Source organism: Microcaecilia unicolor, chromosome 4 (assembly GCF_901765095.1).
Source record: "Microcaecilia unicolor chromosome 4, aMicUni1.1, whole genome shotgun sequence".
In the NCBI taxonomy this organism is placed as follows: Eukaryota; Metazoa; Chordata; class Amphibia; order Gymnophiona; family Siphonopidae; genus Microcaecilia; species Microcaecilia unicolor.
Window position 1 is genome coordinate 30,439,988 of NC_044034.1, and position 22,231 is coordinate 30,462,218.

Sequence of the window (22,231 nt, forward strand, 5' to 3'; positions counted from 1 at the left end):
GTCCCTCTTCACAAAAGTGGTGATAGGGAAGAAGCTGGAAACTACAGGCCAGTAAGCCTCACTTCGGTTATTGGAAAAGTAATGGAAGCGATGCTGAAGGAAAGGATAGTGAAGTTTCCTGGAAGCCAATAAGTTGCAAGATCCAAGACAACATGGTTTTACCAAAGGGAAATCGTGCCAAACGAATCTCATTGAATTCTTTGACTGGGTGACTGGAGAATTGAATCAGGAACATGCTATAGATGTAATCTACTCAGATTTCTGCACACTGCACCAATCCAGCATAGTAAAGCAATCAGGTAACAAGCACAATAATAAACAAAACAAAAAAAGGTTAAATGCTCCATAATATTAGTTAACTAGTAAAAAAAGCCCCGTTTCTGATGCAAATGAAACGGGGGCTAGCAATGTTTTCTTCTGTGTGCATGTGGGAGTGTTTGTGTCCCTGCCCTCTGGCCTCTCTCCCCTCCCCCCTCTGAGTCCTTCACTGTTACAGAGCCAGCGCTTTGATTTCGTGCTCTGCTGTTTTCCTTCACTGACTGTGTTACAGAGAGGGCGGGGCAGACACTCATAGGGAAACCGGATATCTCGCCCCCTTCACACTTCCGGCTGGAGGCTTCATAGAACGTTGGTTTTGCCTTTTATATAGAGAGATGGTCTACAATCAAGAGGTCATACTTTCTAAATAAACATCAACTAGAAACCATAACTTCCTCTTAACATGAAGTAAACCGCACTTCTCTGCTAAAGCAAGTTCCAACTTTTGATGCTGTAGTACCGAATTCCACCAAAAATGCACATTTAACAGATTAGCTGATTTCCAGTTAGCCAAAATAGTAGACTGTGCTAGAGTGAAAAAAGCATCAAAAAGTGTAGCATGGACAGATCGCCGTTGGGGGAAATATAATTCAACAGCAGATGAATGGACACATCTGAATGTAATCCTGAATCTGTGAAACTAAATAGGGGCTGGGAATGTTAGGAAGGAGCAGGAGGGGGGGTGGTGATTCGGGGTAGGGGGAGAAGGGGAGGGGCGGGGGGAAGGGGGTTCTACATAAATGTAAAAATATTGATGAAGTGAAGCGTTAAATGTTTATATCTTTGTCATAAGACTGAATGGAGGGGAAGCTGAAATTTTGTTATATTGTTGGTACAGTTGAATCATCAATAAAAAAATATATTAATAAAAAAAAAAATCACAAAAAGTGTAGCATGATCAGCAGACAAAGGTTTTGTCATTTTCAATCTTACATAGTTAACAACCAAATTAAAGGTTGCTGAACATGGCTTCCGTCTCCCCTGAGTCCTACATGTCTGGTTTTCAACTCTGAACAATAGTTATTTGGACTCTCCTTCCCCATTTATGGGATGGATAGTTAAAGCTCTTGAAATTCCCCTTGAGATATGTGTGCAAATGCTTTCAAAGCATATGGTAAATGTGTGATGCCTGTAGGTTGCACATAACTGAATGCTTTCAGGAGTGACACTGCTGGTTTTCACGGTAGCAATTAACAATCACTGGCCCATTACCATTGAAAACATCAGATGCATCACCGCTCGGCCTGAAAGATTCACTCTTGTAAGGCAGCTCATAAATTATGAAAAAGGACTGCTACAATTAACTGAAAATCAAATTTATTTGCAATAAACAGCAGGAGATGCATCGATTTTCATATTCCAGGTCCAATGTACCCTTTTAAGCTGAAGGAACTCAAGTCAAGTCAATAGGGAGAAGACAATAAATATCTTAGACTTTTTTTAATTTAGGTCTATTTTTTGCTCTGCTGATTGCATCGTTTTGCTTTTCTTGGCTGAAACAACTGAGAGCTGACTTGTCTATCCAGGGAGGCTACCATATGAACTGCTTTAAACGTCTCCTCGTCCACAAGAACACGCATTATCATATGCAGAAGTGGAAAATGTATTCTTGAAACCATCAAAAATTTCATTTACAGAAAAAAGTAAAGGGCTTCAGGCCAGGCCACCAGTAGGTGAAGAAAAATGCCAAGGAACAACAAGGGCAAAAGAATATTTACAGTGTGTTACTATACTTAAATTTCAAACCATGATCACTAGAGTAGGGCCACAGTGTGGCCTCTACAGTAAGTCCAAATGTTTCAAAATTAATAATAGTTTTTTTTTTTGGGGGGGGGGGGGGGGGTTTCAGTCTTCTGCCAATTTCTCTATAAATATGCCAGTTATGAAAGGTGTATGCTCTGACGTTTATAGACTTCATTGTCACAGCATGAAGTACCCTGGAGTGGAGGAGAAGACTCTTCTGCTGGCGGGGCGTTGGGATCCCTGCCAGCCAACGTATTTCCAGTTGTGCTGGGCGGCAGCGATCCTGGGGAGGAAGCAGCAGCGATCCGGAGGGGGGAATAAAGTGGCGGGCCTGGTGGCGATCCGGAGGGGGTGGGGCTGGCGGCAGCGGCCCCTGCCCCAGGCCTGGTTTGGTCTCTTGGCAGCCCTGCCCGTGCTACCCCCAGCGGTAACTGGGCAACAACTGCCCTAGTACCGCCAGGTAAGACCCCGGTACTAAAAAATTAAAATGCATTTCCTAGCGCTGAACTTGCCACACAGCAGAGGATGGGACTACCACCGGGTTCCTGTGGTAGCCTGGCGGTAGGCCCAACTTGCCGCTCACCAATGTGGTGGTAGCCCTACTGCCCTTTAGTAAAAGGGCCTCATAGTAAGAATGTCACCTTTTCTAGGGCATCATTTGAGCCTATTTGGGTTGGTGGCTTCCCTCCGTTTTACCAGATTACTGTAGCCTTGAAAAGGTAACATTTTTCTACAAGAGTAGAAAAATATGTAGAAAATAGGTTACCAGCTGAATATTTTAGAAGCCAAAGCAGAAGTGTACATTTTCTTATAGCCGGGTTGTCTTACAGACTGGGATGGTAAAACTGATGGGCAGTTGCTCACTAATTAACCAGAAGTCCTATCAGAAATGCAGGCAGTCACATAGATGGATCTGTCTGGCAGGTCATTCCAAAGATTTGGGGCTGAGGGTGGCCCTGGAGCAGTGGCGTAGCCACAGGTGGGCCTGGGTGAGCCAGGGCCCACCCACTTAGGGCTCAGGCCCACCCAACAGTAGCACATATTTAGTGGTAGGTGGTGGGGATCCCAAGCTCTGCCAGCTGAAGGCTTCCCCCTGATGGTAACGAAAACGCTACTCTCCACGAAACCGACACCTGCGCATGCTCAGTTTTCAGCGCATGCCTGTTGCAGACTGCCAAGGTGGAAAGAAGCCTTTTGGTGGTGGGGGTGGGGGAGAACACTTGGTGCCCACCTAGTTCTTGCCTAGGCCTGCCCAAAATCTGTTTTCTGGCTACGCCCCTGCCCTGGAGGCAATGAGTCTTTTCTAAAATGCCATTCCACTTGACAAAAAGCAAAACTAAAGTTAGCAAAGAAAAAAAACGGCTGAAATCAGAATTGAAAATAGCATATAAAAAAGCAAGAAATAGAATGAAAGTTCATCAACTGGAAAGACCAGCAAGTGCGTATTCAAGACATAAAAGATATTGATGGAAAGATGTGACAAACAACTATCACAGCAGTGGTTGAAAACTGAAGCATTTTGAAAAGAAAACTGAACGAATTATCATCTTAGTAGTCCGAGGACATTCATTTCAAGCAAATGTTATGACAGCTAAGATTGAAAAATTTCAAATGACAGCAAATGGCGATTATGCAAAGCCAAAGATGAAACTGTAGACCATCTAATCTGCGCCCTTAGCAAAATAGCCCAGCCGGACTACAAGCTCCGCAATAATCAAGTGTCAAACAACTCTTTGGATTATACCATTGAAAACGAGCAGGTCAGGATCTTGAGGGAATTTAAAATTCAAACTGGAAGGCATTTGGAACACAACACACGTGACATCTTGGTCAGAGAAGAGAAAAGAAAATTGCATGGTTTTTAGACGTGGCAATTCCAGTGATAGTAGAATTGATGAAAAACAGCTGGAAAAAAATAACATACTGTGATTACAAACTGGAACACAAGAAGAGCTTAACTATTCGTTGAGTGAAAAAATATTTCCTCCTATTTGTTTTAAAAATATTTCCATGTAACTTCCTCAAGTGTCCCCTAGTAATTTTGGAATGAGTAAAAAAATCAGTTTACTTCTACTTGTTCTACACCATTCAGGATTTTGAAGACCTCAATCATATCTCCCCTCAGCCGTCTCTTTTCCAAGCTGAAGAGCCCTAACCTCTTTAGCCTTTCCTCATACGAGAGGAGTTCCATCCCCTTTATCATTTTAGTCGCTCTTCTTTGAACCTTTTCTAATTCCACTGTCAGGCTCATTTTCGAAAAAGATGGACGTCCAAAAAGTGACATTTTGAGCTAGACCTGTTTTTATTACGAATAAGGCACAAAAAAGTGCCCCAAATGACCAGATGACCACTGGAGGGAATCAGGGATGACCTCCCCATACTCCCCCAGTGGTCACTAACCCCCTCCCACCCCCAAACAGTGTGTTGAAGAACATTACTTGCCAGCCTCAGATGTCATACTCAGGTCGATGACAGCAGCATGCAGGTCCCTGGAGTAGTCTAGTAATGATGCAGTGCACTTCAGACAGGTGGACCCAGGCCCATATCCCCACTACCTGTTACACTTGTGAAGGAAACTGAGAGCCCTTCAAAACTCACCAGAAACCCACTGTACCCACATATAGGTGCCCCCCTTCACCCGTAAGGGCTATGGTAGTGGTGTATAGTTGGGGGTAGTGGGTTTTGGGGGGAAGTTTGGGGGGCTCAGCACAGAAGGTGAGTGAGCAGTGATCAGATGTGTACCTGGGAGCATTTTATGAAGTCCACTGCAGTGTTCCCTAGGGTGCCCGATTGCTGTCCTGGGATGTCAGGGGGCTCCTCCTACGTCCCAATGACTTGACTTTGGACGTTTTACACTTGGATGGTTTTTTTTTCGAAAATGGCTGAAAATCAAAACGTCCAAATCGCAAAACGTTCAAATCACAGGATGTCCACGGTATTTTCGAACACAAGAGTTGGACGTCAATCTTTTTCGAAAATGACCTTCTTCCCGGTTTGGAATTTGGACGTCTTTGTAAAACGTCCAAATTCTGACTTAAACGTTTCTTTCGAAAATGCCCCTCTATATCTTTTTTGAGATATGGCAACCAGAACTGAACACAATAAAGGTGCAGACGCACCATGGAGCGATACAAAGGCATTATAGTATTTTCGGTCTTATTCGCCATCTCTTTCCTAATAATTCCTAGCATCCTGTTTGATTTTTTGGCCACTGCCGCCACACACTGAGCAGAAGATTTCAGCGTATTATCAACAACGACACACAGATCTTTTTCTTGAGCGCCAACTCCCCCAAGGAGGACCCTAGCATCAGGTAACTATGATTTGGATTATTCTTTCCAATGTGCATCACCTTGCATTTGTCCACATTAAATTTCATCTACCATTTGTAAGCCCAGTCTTCCAATTTCCTAAGGTCTTCCTGCAATATATCACAGTCTGCACAGTCTAGGGGACACTCGAGGTTCAAAGAACTTGAGTGAGCCCGGTGGTAGGGTTGATTTGGTACAAAGCGACACAGCGGTAAGTTTACCACTGCTACATAAAAGGGCACCGTAATGATTGGACTCCCAAAATACTTGCAAATTTTAAATTTAAAAGACATAATCCAATCACTTTTGCAAAATCTACTCTATGTGGAACTGCAGATATTCGTGCCTGTATCTCTGTGAGTCCCAGGTCCTTGGAAAGACCCAAATTGAGTGGAGGGGCAGCCTAGTTCTTAACGCTCTGGGCTGACAACTAGGAAAACCTGTTTCAATCCCACTGCAGCTCCCTGTGATGTTGAGCAACTCACATAACCCTCACTGTCACATAGGCACAAACAGATTGGAAGTCTTCTGTGGACCGGGAAATACCTAATGTACCTGAATGTATGTCACGTTGAGCTACTACAGAAAAAGGTGTGTGCTAAATCCAAATAATATATAAATTAATGGATTTAAAACCAGTTAACTTTGGCTCAGATGTGCTCTCAAGAGTGGCAACCCAGTCGGGGTTTCAGGATTTCCTCAATGAATATGCATGGAATCTATTTGCATATAAAAGAGACAATGCATACAAACAGATCTCATGCATATTCATTAAGGAAATCCTAAAAGCCCAATTGGGTTGTGGTCCTCGAGGACCGAGGTTGGACACTCCTGATCTAAGATAAATCATTTGCACATATCCTCCCTTATTTGAACGACTCATCAATTAATATTATTTGGAAAAGTCTTCAGCCCTTCTAATACTTATTGTATGTATCTCAGCAACATTTTTGTCCTTGCTCATTAAGGGAGGGGCCCTTCTACTAAGCCACATAAGCGTCTACGCGTGCCCAACGTGCGCCACAGTGGAATTACCGCTCGACTACCGCATGGCTCTTGCAGTAATTTCATTTTTGGCATGCATCCGATACGCGCATCTGAAAAATATTTTTTTTATTTTTGGGCGCACGTAACAGACACATGCCAAGTGGCATGTGACACGCATAGGACTTTGCTGCCTAGATTCTTTACCGCTAGGTCAATGGCTGAAGGTAAGGTCTGAGACCCAAAATGGACGCATAGCAATTTTGATTTTGCCGCACGTCCTTTTTCGGCAAAAAAAGGCCTTTTTTACAGGCGCGCTAAAAAATGGATCGGCCCATGCTCAAAATCCATGCCTATATTACCGCAAGCCATTTTTCAGCGCACCTTAGTAAAAGGACCCCTCAAAAAGCGGCATTCCATGAGCCGTACAGCTCGCAACAGTAGAGTCTGTGCTTACCCGTTCGACAGAATTCGTCAACCTCCTGGTGCACCATGTCTTTTACTCGATTGCTATAGGCCAGCCGGGAGTCTTGGTCATAAGCCTTCAGAGTCTCACTGGAACTGTAGGACTTCTGAGGTATTTTGCTATCATCGCTCTCTGCTGAGGAGCTGGTGTAGCGACGCTCTGGGTCACGGCGCCTAGTCAGAGATCGGTAGGACTTCCTTTCCTTCACATCCATGGCACTTTGGTCTGCCTCTTGAACATTAAAAAAGCAATGTCTGCGGGCAAACAATCTGTAAAACAGAGGAGAGAGGGGAAGCGTTAGAGATCACTGTGCATTAATTTTTTTTTGTTTTGTTACATTTGTACGCTGCGCTTTCCCACTCATGGCAGGCTCCACGCGGCTTACATGGGGCAATGGAGGGTTAAGTGACTTGCCCAGAGTCACAAGGAGCTGCCTGTGCCTGAAGTGGGAATGGAACTCAGTTCCTCAGGACCAAAGTCCACCAACCCTAACCACTAGGCCACTCCTCCACTGTTGCTACTATTTGAGATTCTACATGGAATGTTGCTATTCCACTAGCAACATTCCATGTAGAAGTCGGCCCTTGCAGATCACCAATGTGGCCGCGCAGGCTTCTGCTTCTGTGAGTCTGACGTCCTGCACGTATGTGCAGGACGTCAGACTCACAGAAACAGAAGCCTGCGCAGCCACATTGGTGATCTGCAAGGGCCGACTTCTACATGGAATGTTGCTAGTGGAATAGCAACATTCCATGTAGAATCTCCAATAGTAGCAACATTCCATGTAGAATCTCCAGTAGTATCTATTTTATTTTTGTTACATTTGTACCCCGCGCTTTCCCACTCATGGCAGGCTCAATGCGGCTTACATGGGGCAATGGAGGGTTAAGTGACTTGCCCAGAGTCACAAGGAGCTGCCTGTGCCTGAAGTGGGAATTGAACTCAGTTCCTCAGGACCAAAGTCCACCAGCCTAACCACCAGGCCACTCCTTGAATTCTTGGTCTTTTTTGCAATTATGTAGTATGCAGTATTCTAGACTCATAATATACATTTCTTGATAATATTCAGCCTTCCTTAGAGTTCTATAAATACCTTTTATTGATTTGGTATAAACTCCCTGTATCCATTTATGCTCTTTCTGACAAGAAAATAACCAGCTCATAGTACAGATCTTATGTAACATCCACATGCATGAAACTGAAATAACCGAACCTCAGTCACGTTTGGAGAAAAGTTGGATAATGATTGTATCATAGTCTTGAAAACCTGCACTGAAGCTGTATTAAATGAGCACCAGATTTAAATTTTGGTTAGAAGAAGGGTCAAAACGTTGAAAAATACTAGTGTGCCCAGTTCTGACATAGTGCCCATCTCGAGAACTAAAGATTTAATTGTCTGCAAATTCGGGAGCAGTAAAACATCCAAAGATAGACAGTATGCATGCATAAACTGCAAAAAGCACTGTAGGATTTTTTTCCTTCTCGTATAAGCACTGGAATTAATATTTAAAGCGATTTAACCAGGCAGGTGAAGCTCTTGGCCCGGTTAAATTGCTTGTGTAGGGTTAATGCCATTGAATATTAGCACTAACCACTAAAGCGATAGCTGGCAACTTTGTGGGCAGTCCGGAGGCAGAGTTGGCACTTATGTGGTTAAATGGAGATGCTTAGCACTTAACGGCCTAACCTGCTTATTTTCGAAGGAGAAGGGCGCCCATCTTCCCACACAAATCGGGAGATGGGAGTCCTTTTCCTAAGGTCGCCCAAATCGGCATAATCGAAAACCGATTTTGGGCGTCCTCAACTGCTTTCTGTCGCGGGGACGACCAAAGTTCAAGGGGGCGTGTCGGCAATGTACCGAAGGTGGGGCGGGGGCGTGGTTAACAGATGGCCGTCTTCAGCCGATAATGGAAAAAAGAAGGGCGTCCCTCACGAGCATTTGGCCGACTTTACTTGGTCCATTTTTTTTCACGACCATGCATCGAAAAGGTGCCCAAACTGACCAGATGACCACCGGAGGGAATCAGGGATGACCTCCCCTGACTTCCCCAGTGGTCACTTACCACCTCCCACCCTGAAAAAACACTTCAAAAACTTTTTGTCTTTTTTTTTTTTTTTTAGAGTATGTCCTTGAGGGTGTTCAGTGGTCCAGGGATTGGCAACTAGATTTAGCTTGGCTTCTTACATAAAGGACGAATGCCTGGAAGGGATATTATTCAGGCTAAGGGGGCAGGCAGGGTTTAGGTGGGTAGGAAAGTCCTGCTAAAAGTACCAAGATAGTCAAAAGCAGCAATATAAACCTAAATTTAATAAGGCAACTCTGACAGACCTGGAGAGTGGACACAGACCTATTTTATTGAAAAGACTGAGATTTATAGAGAGTGAGATACACCCATGACAGAACAAGCCCAGACAAGCATCTCAGAAATAGAATTAGCAGAAAAGTGAGACCAGACAAGCTGACTCCAAAATAGAACTGCTGGAATCCAGCTGCACAGGAGGAAGAACAAGGAAGTGCATCTACCAGCCTGGTCTCACTCTCACACCAGCGTCTTTGGGTACCAACTAGCTCTCAGGGTCTGGCACTCTTGACCTGGGCCCAGGGGCGTAGCCGGACACCCAGTTTTGGGTGGGCCTGGGCCCAACATGGGTAAGCAGAAGAACTCCACCCTGTCTGACAAGTAATTTGGTCTCTCCCTCTCTCGCCTGCACACCATATGGTCTCTCAAACATCCCCCTCCCCCACATAACTTTTAAGTAGCAGATTTTCACCAGCAGCGAGCAACAACTACACACTGCTCATGTTGGCCCCACAGCCAGTGTTGCCAGGTGGAAAATTTTTTTCCCACCCAATCCAGCGTAAAAACAGCCCAAAACCCGCCCAAACTCAAACCCCGCCCCTGACACCCCCACCCCCGCGTCATCACCCCCGCCCCCGCCGTCATCAACCCCGCCCCCGCCATCACCGGCCCCGCCTCCCCCATCATCGGCCCCGCCTCCCCGTCATCGGCCCCGCCCAAAACGTCACTAACCCCGCCCAAAACGTCATCAAACCCCGCCCAAAACGTCACTAACCCCGCCCCCCTTGGAGATCCCTGCCAGCCACATCATAGGTGTGCTGCTATTGGGTGGGCTTGAGCCCAAAGTGGGAGGGCCTGGGCCCACCCGGGCCCACCTTGGCTACGCCACTGCCTGGGCCACAAACATACAGTTTCATTCAACATTCTGAGCTGCTTGCAAGCTGGGGCCAGATAAAATCCGAAAGGTCGTAGTCAGACTCTGCTTTACTTTACTTTTGTTTGACAGGCCAGGAGCAAATGAACTTCACTCTCATGCAAAGAAACACTCTAGTCCAGGTTTTATGAAACAAAACAGGAACTTTACTGAAAACTCTGCAACAAGCATTCATCCAGACTTCAGGTATTCTGGAGGCAAACAAATCCTTAACTTCATCAAACTTGAGCTTAAATGCCAGCTTTGATGTCAATTCGGTCATCAGTTTGTAAATCCTATGATCTATACATTTACATCTCCCAACCTTTTTGGGTGAACAATATAAGGGGCCCTTTTACTAAGCCGCATAAGCGTTGGTGTTAGGGTTACCATATTTGCTCCCCCCAAAAAGAGGACACATGCTCCGCCCCGCCACACCCCACCCCTTTCACACCCCCACCCCACCCCCTGTCACATACCGCCCTGCATCTTTCACTTCCCGTCCCCCCATCACATACCGCTAAGGGTGTCCTATCCTCCCCTCCCCTTACCTAACTATACTGCTCTGATGGTCTAGTGACCTCTTCGGGGCAGGAAAGAGCCCCCTCTTTCCTGCCCGGAGCGCTACCCTGCATTCTGTTCCCCTTGCAATGCTGACGGTCCTGGTGCTGATTCAAAATTGGTGCCGAGAGTTGAAGCGGCCTCGCGAGACTTCAACTCTCGACGGCCATTTTGAATCAGCGCCGGGACCGTCAGCAAGGAACAGTATGCAGGCGTTGGAGACAGGAAAGAGGGGGCTCTTTCATGCCCCAAAGTGATCACTAGACCACCAGGGCAGTATAGTAAGGTAAGGGGAGTGGAGGATAGGACACCACTAGGCCCGCCCGCCTGCCCATTTGTCCAGGTAAAACCGGACATATGGCAACCCTAGTTGGTGTGTGCCCAACGAGCGTCAAAATGGAGTTACCGCAGTAATTTCATTTTTGGCGCATGTCTGCTATGCGCGCCCCAAAAATATTTTATTTATTTTCTGGCGCTCATCTACTATAATAAAACTCACCCTCAACATTCTGAGGACACTGACGTCACTGAAGCCAAGCCCTGACTTCCTTCAAAAAGGTTCGAAGGTTCGTGGTGGTGAACCCACCAAAATCACTCTGGGCACCGCCCTCGAGGGCGGAGCAATGGCAGAACAACGAAGGGGTTGGCAGGGAGGGAGGCGGGGGGGGGGGGAAATCGCTCCGGGCCCCGCCCTCGCGTCAAACGTCATGACGTTGGGGGCGGAGAAATGGCAGAACAACGAAGGGGTTGGCCAGGGAGGGGGGTGTTGGCGACGAAAACCTTGCTAGCGCCCGTTTCATTTGCTCTGAAACGGGCCTCTTTTACTAGTCAGCTATAAGCACCAAGTGGCATTTGCAGCGGATAGGTCACTACTGCCCGGTTACCGTGTGAGACTTTACCGCTAGGTCAATGGCTGGCGGGAAGGCCTCAGACCCAAAATGGCTATTTTGATTTTGCTGCACGTCCATTTTCGTCAAAAATTTTAAACAGGGCTTTTTCACAGGCGCGCTGAAAAATGGATTGGCGCACACCCAAGACCTACGCCTACACTACCGCAAGCCATTTTTCAGCGCACCTTAGTAAAAGGACTCCTATGGCTGTGCCTTTAGCACTGGTGGCATCAAGCGATCTCCACTGTGGATCAGACCTCCCTGTCTATCCACGCTCTGCCAAAGTTGGACCTCTCAAGGCTACTACCTTTCCTGTTCCTGCTCCCAGCAGGGCCGTGCCAATGCGGTAAGCGGGGTAAGCGCCGCAGGGGGGCGCTATCCTCTGGGGGGCACCGCCGCTCCGTGCTTACTCTGCCCTCCCGCTCCCATGTAGGAACTGCCCGCCCTCTTCTCCCCCCCAAGATCCCGTTCCTTTTTTTTTTCTTTTAAATTTACCTTCCTCCGGCAGCGCAGCGTCAGTGAAGGAGGCGGCACTCCCAGTTCCGACGTCAAGGATGACGTCAGAAGAAGGCGGGGCAGTGAGCAGCAAACAAGGGAAGGCTAGAGACGTCGGGACTGGGAGCGCCGCCTCCTTCACTGACGCTGCGCTGCCGGAGGAAGGTAAATTTAAAAGAAAAAAAAAAGGAACGGGATCTTGGGGGGGGAGAAGAGGGCGGGCAGTTCCTACATGGGAGCGGGAGGGCAGGGGAGAGAGGGGAATCGCTGCCTTGGAGCCAGGCAGGTGCGGGGGGGGGGGGGGGGCGCCAACTGGTAGTCTGCAGGGGGGCGCCAGAGACCCTTGGCACGGCCCTGGCTCCCAGGCTGGGTTTCCCCTGTTTTCCACTTGGAGCTGTCCTCCAGTTCGGGGTTAATGCTTGTACTGACAAAAACCTCCACTTAATTCAGCCTTAGTTTATTGCTCCCATCCAGAAAACCCCCTCTACACAAGGGTCCCGGCCGGGGTAGAGGCAACCAAAGACCTCGTGCTCTCTCCAACAACAATATTTATTAAATTTAAACTCCACCCTTACTGTCATTCACAACCAAGAACATTTTCCCTCAGAACTTTCCCACAACCATTCCCCTTCTTCCAACTAGTTCCCTCCCCCTTGTGACTCTAGGGAGGGGTCTCTCATCAGTCTAGTAATCCCCATTATGACGGGGGATTACACACTAACATTAGACTTTAAGAAACTTATGAAAGAGAGAGGACAGACATTTGACATTGTAAGTAGTATACTATTCCGTACTTTCAGGGCCATTTTCGAAAGAGAAGGACGCCCATCTTTCGACACAAATTGGGAGATGGGCATCCTTCTCTCAGGGTCGCCCAAATCGGTATAATTGAAAGCTGATTTTGGGCATCCCCAACTGCAGTCCGTCACGAGGACGACCAAAGTTCCCGGGGGGGGGGGGGGGGGGGGGGGGCGGCAGTGTAGCGAAGGTGGGACTGGAGCATGCTTAAGAGATGGGCGTCCTCGGCCGATAATGGAAAAAAGAAGGGCGTCCCTGACGAACACTTGGTCGACATTTTTTTCACAGCCAAGCCTCAAAAAGGTGCCCACACTGACCAGATGACCACCAGAGGGAATCGGGGATGACCTCCCCTTACTCCCCCAGTGGTCACCAACCCCCTCCCACCCTAAAAAAAATTTTTAAATCTTTTTGCCAGCCTCTTTGTCAGCCTCAAATGTCATACTCAGGTGCATCGCAGCAGTATGCAGGTCCCTGGAGCAGTTTTAGTGGGTACAGTGCACTTCAGGCAGGCGGACCCAGGTCCATCCCCCCCCTACCTATTACACTTGTGGTGGTAAATGTGAGCCCTCCAAAACCCACCAGAAACCCACTGTACCCACATATAGGTGCTCCCCTTCATCCCTAAGGGCTATGGTAGTGGTGTACAGTTGTAGGTAGAAGGTTTGGGGGGGAGGGTTGGGGGGGGGGGTTGGGGGGGCTCAGCACACAAGATGAGGGAGCTATGTACCTGGGAGCAATTTGTGAAGTCCACTGCAGTGCCCCCTAGGGTGCCCGGTTGGTGTCCTGGCAAGTCAGGGGGACCAGTGCACTACGAATGCTGGCTCCTCCCACGACCAAAAGGCTTGCATTTGGTCATTTTTGAGATGGCCATCTTCGGTTTCCATTATCGCCGAAAATCAGAAATGACTAAGTCTAGGGACGACTATCTCTAAGGACGACCAAATTTCAGGATTTGGGCATCCCTGACCGTATTACCGAAAAGAAAGATGGACGTCCATCTTGTTTTGAAAATACGGGTTTCCCAGCCCCTCCACCAGGAGGTTTATTTATTTATTACATTTATACCCCGCATTTTGCGAGGGCGTCCCTTTCGATTATGCCCCTCCATGTGTTTTGAAAATGAGCCCCACAGTCTTTATCTCCCTGCATTTTTCTCTGTTCCTATATACCATAAACCTGCAAAAAGTAAATGCAACCAAGTACTACACAGTTCTGTAACTTGGGAAGTATCATGAAATGCGCATTTTTTAAATGCCCTGCAGTTCTCTTCTCACCAGCTGGGTCCTATGTAGCCAAAACAAGCTTAAAATATAAAACAAAGGCTTTCTACGAATACATTGTTTTCACGCTGCTGCAGTACCACTGTTTATTTTCATGCGCACACAGGTGCTAAAATATTTCAGCGTAGCTGTCTGCTGAAGAGGGTGATGTTGAAATGTCACTTTAATGCTTTCCCTGCTCTATTGGAAGCTCACACACAGAGCGTGGGGCCCAGGCAGTCAGCTCTTTCCTCAAAGGAAAGGAAATGTATCAACATTTTTAAAAATCCAATGCAGACTCACTGCTCATCCCTGGGCTACTGCAGCTCTTATAATTCATAGTTGAATAGGTACAAATAAAAGTGCCTACGTTTTGTTGTATTTTTGTAAACTAGACTACGGGGATGCTGAAGAATAAATCTGGAGATTCTTCTGGATTATTTCTATTCAGAGGCAAAACAACTGGAAATACTGGGAGCTATGTAGCTTCGTATTTTTGTTGCATGGTTGACACGTTGCTTTTCATATACGGTTTTAACCTCTGCTGCTTACCCGTCACTGGATCAGAGCGTTGCATACAATAACCAATGAAAAATAACCAACAAAACTAATAGAAATGAGGAAAATGGTAAAAAGAAAGCAGAAAGGAACAGCGGCAAAAGTAACCCCCCTTTTATAAAGGCGCATCAAAAGTAGGATTTTGAACCTGTGTCCCTTGGCTCACAGTCCATTTTACTTACCAGTAGGCTACTCCTCTGACCTGCTTGCTGAATAGCATTTATGTATGTATTACATTTGTACCCCGCATTTTCCCACATAGCAGTAGGCTCAATGTGGCTTACAGGTTCCGGAGAGGAGAGTACCAACTCCGGGAATATATACAGAGTGGAAAACAGAGTAACAGTAGGCGCAAGGAAGCTGATAAGGTTCCGGAAAAGAGATATAGCGTTGTCTGTATTTTCAGAAAAGCTCCTAAGGAAATCAAAAAGGCCTGGGTAGGGGGTAATGAACTGTTGAGTTTGGAAACTAGGAACCAGGTTTGATTCCCACTGTGCTTCCTTGCAGTGGCGTTCCTAGGGGGGCTGACACCCGGGACGGATTGCCGATGCGCCCCGCCCCCCGGGTGCAGCGCCCCCCCGGAACAGCGTGATGCCCCCCCCGGCGAAAGAACCCCCGATCCCCCGGCGAAAGAAACCCCCCTCCCAGGTGCACACCTGACCGGCTCTTCGTTTTCATGCTCCCTCTGCCCCGGAACAGGAAGTAACCTGTTCTGGGGCAAAGGGAGCATGAAAACGAAGAGCCGACAGGCGCGCGGCACCCCCCCAGCGGCGTGCACCCGTGGCGGACCGCTCCCACCGCCCCCCTCCCCGGTACGCCACTGCTTCCTTGTGACTTGAGCAAGTCACTTAACCCTCCATTGGGACAGGTACAAAACTTATATTGTGAGCCCACTAGGAACAGAGAAGGTACCTGCATATAATATGTAAACCACTTTGGTTGTACCACAGAAAGGCAGCATATCAAACGCATGACCCTTACATCACAAGAAAATGTAACTTCATTTATTTACCTTGTTATCATCAAGATCAATATTTTGCTTAGTTCTGATAAAATGCTCGTGGCAAATCATTACAAAATTAGGTACTAAATCAAGTGCCTCTCGAGTCTTACTGCAACCAAAGACTAGGATATCTCAGGAATAGAAAGAATTTTGAAATACTTTTCTGGAGACCTCTATAAGGATGGCAAAGAGTCTAAAGCAACTTTATGAAAATACTAGACTTTGACGTGTGAATGCCCCCGATGTTTCTAGAAGAACGGAAAGGCTCTCCTGACCAGTGAGGCAATGGTTTGAGGAGATCCCTTTTGAAGGGAAATTGTGATTGGTATAAAACCCTAGACCTGTTTGAATTTTTTGTCTTTGGCTCCTGATTCCCCAGCACTGTACTGTAGAATGAGGAGAAGGGTCATTTGCTGTGATACCCTGGCCACTGTACCAGTGGATCAAGGATTTTGTTTAGTCGGCCAATGTGCCTGCTGGAGAAAGGAACATAGTAACGTGGAGGGGCATAATCGAACGAAAACGTCTATCTCCATGGGCGTTTATCTCCGAGAACGGGTCCGTGAAGGGGCGGACTGAACCGTATTTTCGAAAAGAATAGACGTCCATGTGTTATTCAACAATGTGTGAGCTGGGCATTTTTGTTTTTCAGCGATAATGGAAAATGAAAGCGCCCAGCTCAAAAACGAATAAATCCAAGGCATTTGTTCGTGGGAGGGGCCAGGATTCATAGTGCACTGGTCCCCCTCACATGCCAGGACACCAACCGGGCACTCTAGGGGGCACTTTTACAAAAACAAAAAAAAAGGTAAAAGAGCTCCCAGGTGCATAGCACCCTTCCCTTGGGTGTTGAGCCCCCCAAATCCCCCTCAAAACCCACCACCCACAAGTCTACACCATTACTATAGCCCTAAGGGGTGAAGGGGGGCACCTACATATGGGTACAGTGGGTTTGGGGGGCGGTGTGGAGGGCTCCCATTTACCAGCACAAGTGTAACAGGTGGGGGGGGATGGGCCTGGGTCTACCTGCCTGACGTCCACTGCACCCCCTAATAACTGCTCCAGTGACCTGCATACTGCTGCCAGGGAGGTGGGTATGACATTTGACGGTGAACATAAAACGTTGTGAAACGGCATATTTTTGTGGTGGGAGGGGGTTTGTGACCACTGGGGGAGTCAGGTGAGGTCATCCCCGACTCCCTCCAGTGGTCCTCTGGTCATTTAGGGCACTTTTTGGGGCCCTATTTGTGGAAAAACAGGGTCCAGGAAAAGTGCCCTAAATTCTCACTAAAAACGCATATTTATTTTCCATTATCGGCGAAAGGCGCCTATCTCTGATCGGCCGATAACCACGCCCCAGTTCCGCCTTCACCACGCCTTTGACACGCCCCCATCAACTTTGTCCGCATCCGCGACGGAGTGCAGTTGAAAACGTCCAAATTCGGCTTTCGATTATACCGCTTTATTCGTTTTTGTGAGATAAACGTCTATCTCCCGATTTGGGTCGCAATATAGGCGTTTTTCTTTTTTCAATTATAAGCTGGATAGTAACATAGTAGATGACGGCAGAAAAAGACCTGCACGGTCCATCCAGTCTGCCCAAGACAAACTCATATGTGTATACCTTACCTTGAATTTGTACCTGTCCTTTTCAGGGCACAGACCGTATAAGTCTGCCCAGCAGTATTTCCCGCCTCCCAACCACCAGTCCCGCCTCCCATCATCGGCTCTGGTACAGACCGTATAAGTCTGCCCTCCCCTATCCTAGCCTCCCAACCACCAACCCCTCTTCCCCCCACCTGCTCCACCACCCAATTTCAGTTAAGCTTCTGAGGATCTATTTTGAAGCGGTGCAAAGAAAAACTCCGAGGATGGTATGGGATTTGCGTTCCAAGACGTACGAAGAGAGACTTGCTGACCTGAACATGTATACCCTGGAGGAAAGGAGGAACAGGGGTGATATGATACAGATGTTCAAATATTTGAAAGTTATTAATCCGCAAACGAACCTTTTCCGGAGATGTGAAGGCGGTAGAACTAGAGGGCATGATATGAGATTGAAGGGGGGCAGACTCAGGAAAGATGTCAGGAAGTATTTTTTCACGGAGAGGGTAGTGGACGCTTCGAATGCCCTCCCGCGGGAGGTGGTGGAGATGAAAACGGTAACGGAGTTCAAACATGCGTGGGATATGAATAAAGGAATCCTGTGCATAAGGAATGGATCCTCAGAAGTTTAGCTGAAATTGGGTGGCGGAGCAGGTGAGAGGAAGAGGGGTTGGTGGTTGGGAGGCTAGGATAGGGGAGGGCAGACTTATACGGTCTGTACCAGAGCCGGTGATGGGAGACGGGACTGGTGGTTGGGAGGCGGGAAATACTGCTGGGCAGACTTATACGGTCTGTGCCCTGAAAAGGACAGGTACAAATTCAAGGTAAGGTATACACATATGAGTTTGTCTTGGGCAGACTGGATGGACCATGCAGGTCTTTTTCTACCGTCATCTACTATGTTACTATGTATGTAAAAAGACTGGAAGCGGTGCAAAGAAATGCTACAAAAATGGTATGGGATTTGCATTGCAAACCATATGAGGAGAGACTTGCTGACCTGAACATGTATACTCTGGAGGAAAGGAGGAGCAGGGGTGATATGATACAGACGTTCAAATACTTGAAAGGTATTAATCCGCAAACAAATCTTTTCCGGAGATGGGAAGGCGGTAGAACGAGAGGACATGAAATGAGATTGAAGGGGGGCAGACTCAGGAAAGATGTCAGGGAGTATTTTTTCACGGAGAGGGTGGTGGACGCTTGGAATGCCCTCCCGCGGGAGGTGGTGGAGATGAAAACGGTAACGGAGTTCAAACATGCGTGGGATAAACATAAAGGAATCCTGTGCATAAGAAATGGATCCTCAGGAAGAGGCAAGCAAAAATTGAAGTATATGACATTGGGATAGCAACGTCCTCAACTTTGTCCCTATTTCTAGGTCCTTATATGCCAGCGATGAAAAACCAACCCTACTTTTTAAAGGGGTTTGAAACATGCTCTTTCTAATGAAAATGATTAAAAAGATTTTCCAGAAGGTCTTTTTTTTGTAAAAGTGGGCTAAAAATACCCTATTTTGGGCGTTTTTGCAAAAATCATCAACTTTATACTCAGTTTGTGAACTAATGGAAAATATTAGGAGAATGAAATTTTATATTCGAAAACCTTGTGTTGATAAGTTGTTGTGTGCAAAGTTTCACGTTTATCACACCTTTAATTCCAGAGATATAAAAAGCCAAACTTTACAATTTTTTCGTGCCACAAATTTTTCGGACCAAGTTTGCTCCAAGTTTTCTTCATGGAAATCGCTCATGAAGATTTTTTTTATTATTTTGTTTAATAGAGTGCAAAAAGTTGTACAAGATGGCCAAGTTTTGTTTCTCTCAACAAAATATTGCCGGAGATACAGTGTTTCAAAGTTGCCGAAATCTCAGAGTCATACCATAGAAGGCTGCAGTATGGGGTCAAACAGATTACTATATCTCGGCAAGTATTGCATCGGCGAACGTAAAACTTTGTCATTGTTCATTGGGGACATGTATGAATGTTCACAGAAAATGTCATCAAAATCTGTGATGGTCGAGCAGGGCACTTCTCTGAAATCAGACCACTTGATATGGAATGACCCTCTAGCCCATCCCCATCTATTCAGTCACGATCAGGACGTAGACCGTAGAAGTCTGCCCAACACTGTTCTTGTACTAAACGGTTTAGGTCGGCCAAATGCCAGAGTTCCCCGGGTTTGTTTTTCAGCGATAATGGAAAAAAGTGCCGGCCATCTCAAACCCGGCAAAATCCAAGGCATTTGGTCGTGGGAGGAGCCAGCATTTGTAGTGCACTGGTCCCTCTGACATGCCAGGACACCAACCGGGCACCCTAGGGGGCACTTCTAAAAATTAAAAAAATATATACAAATAGCTCCCAGGTCCATAGCTCCCTTACCTTGGGTGCTGAGCCCCCCAAATCCCCCCAAAACCCACTCCCTACAACTCTACACCATTACCATAGCCCTTATGGGCGAAGGGGGGCACCTACATGTGGGTACAGTGGGTTTTGGGGGGGGGTTGTAGGGCTCAACACTTAGCACCACAAGTGTAACAGGTAGGGGGGAGGATGGACCTGGGTCTGCCTGCCTGAAGTGCACTGCACCCATTAAAACTGCTCCAGGGACCTGCATACTGCTGTCAGGGAGCTGGGTATGACATTTGAGGCTGGTATACAGGCTGGCAAAAAAGTGTTTTATTTTTTTAGTGTGGGAGGGGGTTGGTGACCACTGGGGGAGTATGGGGAGGTCATCCCCCATTCCCTCCGGTGGTCACCTGGTCAATTGGGGCACCTTCTTGAGGCTTGGTTGTGAAAATTAAAGGACCAAGTAAACCCGGCGAAATACTGCTTAATGCTGCTTTTTTCCCCATTATCCGCGAAAGCCGGCCATCTGGTAGCCACGCCCATGCCCGCTCATGTCCCGCCTTTGCCGTAGACCCGCCCCCTTGCACTTTCGCTGGCGCGGCGATGGGAAAGCGGCGATGGTGTCAAAAACGCGGCTTTCGATTATACCGATTTCGCCGCTTTTGCGAAATCGCCGGCCATCTCCCGATTTATGTCGGAAGATGGCCGGCGATCACTTTCGAAAATAAGCCTGATAGTAAATGACAGCAGATAAAGATCTGTTCGGTCCATCCAGTCTGCCCAACAAGATAAACTCATTTTACATGGGATGTGCTACTTTATACCCGAGTTTGATTTGTCCCTGCATTTCTCAGGGCACAGACCGTAAAAGTCAGCCCAGCACTGTTCCTGTACTATAAGTTCTGAAGCTAACGTTGAAGCCTCTTAAAATTTACACTCCAGCCCATCCCTATCCAGTCACGATCAGGGCGTAGACCGTAGAAGTCTGCCCAGCATCGGTTTTACTCTCCAGATACCAGCCTCGTCATCCAATCTCCGCTAAGATTCTGTACATCCATTCCTTCTAAACAGTACTAATTATCTTCTCCAAATTTGTTCAATATGAGATTACGAGCCCAACCAGAAAGGGACTATATATATTCGCCCCAAACCAGCATGAATTTTTGCTTTCTTTCTTTCTTTTTATTTATATAACAAAATTTATAGCCAGCACATCGTAACATCTGAGTGGGTTACAATAAAACAAACATAATCACGATCACAAACATCGCTAAAACAAATAGACAATACAACGATACAAAATTCTAAAATAATAAAAAGATAAATATTGAAATGCAAACTAGTTATACAAATGAAAAAATGCAATCATTGCTGTAAATTCATATAACTAGCGCAAAAAGAATTGAAACAGTCTAAACTCCCTGCTACCCAGAAAAAGCCTTACCAAACAACAAACTCTTCAACTGCTTCCTAAACAAAGGCAAGGAACAGCATTCCACAATGTGTGGCCAAGAACAGAGAAAATATGAGAACGAATCGTTTGCAAACGGACATCATGAAGGGAAGGAACTTGCAACAACATTTGATCTTGAGACCGAACGGACCAAACAGGACAATATTCCCGCAACCTCTGAGTCAAGGCCAATGGAACATCATCATGTAAAGCTCTAAAACCCAACACCAACAGCTTAGGCTCAACCCACCAAACTATGGCAACCAACGTAGTTTCTGTAAACGTGGATTGAGATGCTCCAATTTACTGGCCCACGTAATTAGCCACTTGCAATGCCTGTAGCGTCGTATATGGTAAACCACACAACAAGGCATTGTAATAATCAAAATGCGGCAGCACATAACTCTACAGCACCGAACGAAAATGATGGCGTCCTGAAGTTACCACATAAGAAGAACACGGAGCTTATTCTGCCAATGCCACAAGGAAAGCACCTCTGCTTGAGATCAAAATTGAAAGCGGTTCTAAGCCCGACAATGCTGACTTTCTGATGGAACAATCTTCCCCCTGCACTGTGTAATCCCAACATATTTAGCTGCCCCAACAGACGTCCTAAAGAGGAAAACCCTATCTCGCATCCTAATAGTACCCCACTAAGGGGCCCTTTTACTAAGCTGCATAAGCACCTACGTGCGCCCAATGCGTGCCAGTTCTGAGTTACCGCCCGGCTACCCTGTGGCCCAGGTAATTTCATTTTTGACGTGCATCCACTACACGCACCAGTAAATCATTTTTATTGTCTGGTGCGCGGCGCAACCGGACAGTAAAAGGCATTTGACATGCGTAGACCATTACTGCCCAATGAATGCGTTTGACCTTACCGCTAAGTTAATGCTGGCTGGTAAGGTCTCAGACCCAAAATGGACGCGTATCAATTTTCATTTTGCCGCACGTCCATTTTCGATCAAAATAAGAGGCATTTTTACAGGTGCGCTGAAAAATGGATCTGAGTGCGTCCAAAACACGTGCCTACACTACCGCAGGCCATTTTTTTAGTGCACCTTAGTAAAAGGACCCCTCAATCTGTGTTATTCTCCTCCAATAATGTTTGATCTTATTACAACTCCAAAACATAGTAACATAGTAACATAGTAGATGACGGTAGAAAAAGACCTGCACGGTCCATCCAGTCTGCCCAACAAGATAACTCATATTTGCTGCT

General features: G+C 46.8%; 1 protein-coding gene across 1 annotated transcript in view; it reads right to left on the bottom strand.

Annotated features, from left to right (window-relative positions):
- Nucleotides 1-22,231, bottom strand: part of TENM4 (teneurin transmembrane protein 4) — a 1,172,733-nt gene that overhangs the window by 1,078,672 nt on the left and 71,830 nt on the right. Inside the window, 1 exon segment of the mRNA XM_030200091.1 lies at nt 6,814-7,091. Coding sequence (XP_030055951.1) covers nt 6,814-7,036 — 223 coding nt within the window. The 5' untranslated portion in view covers nt 7,037-7,091.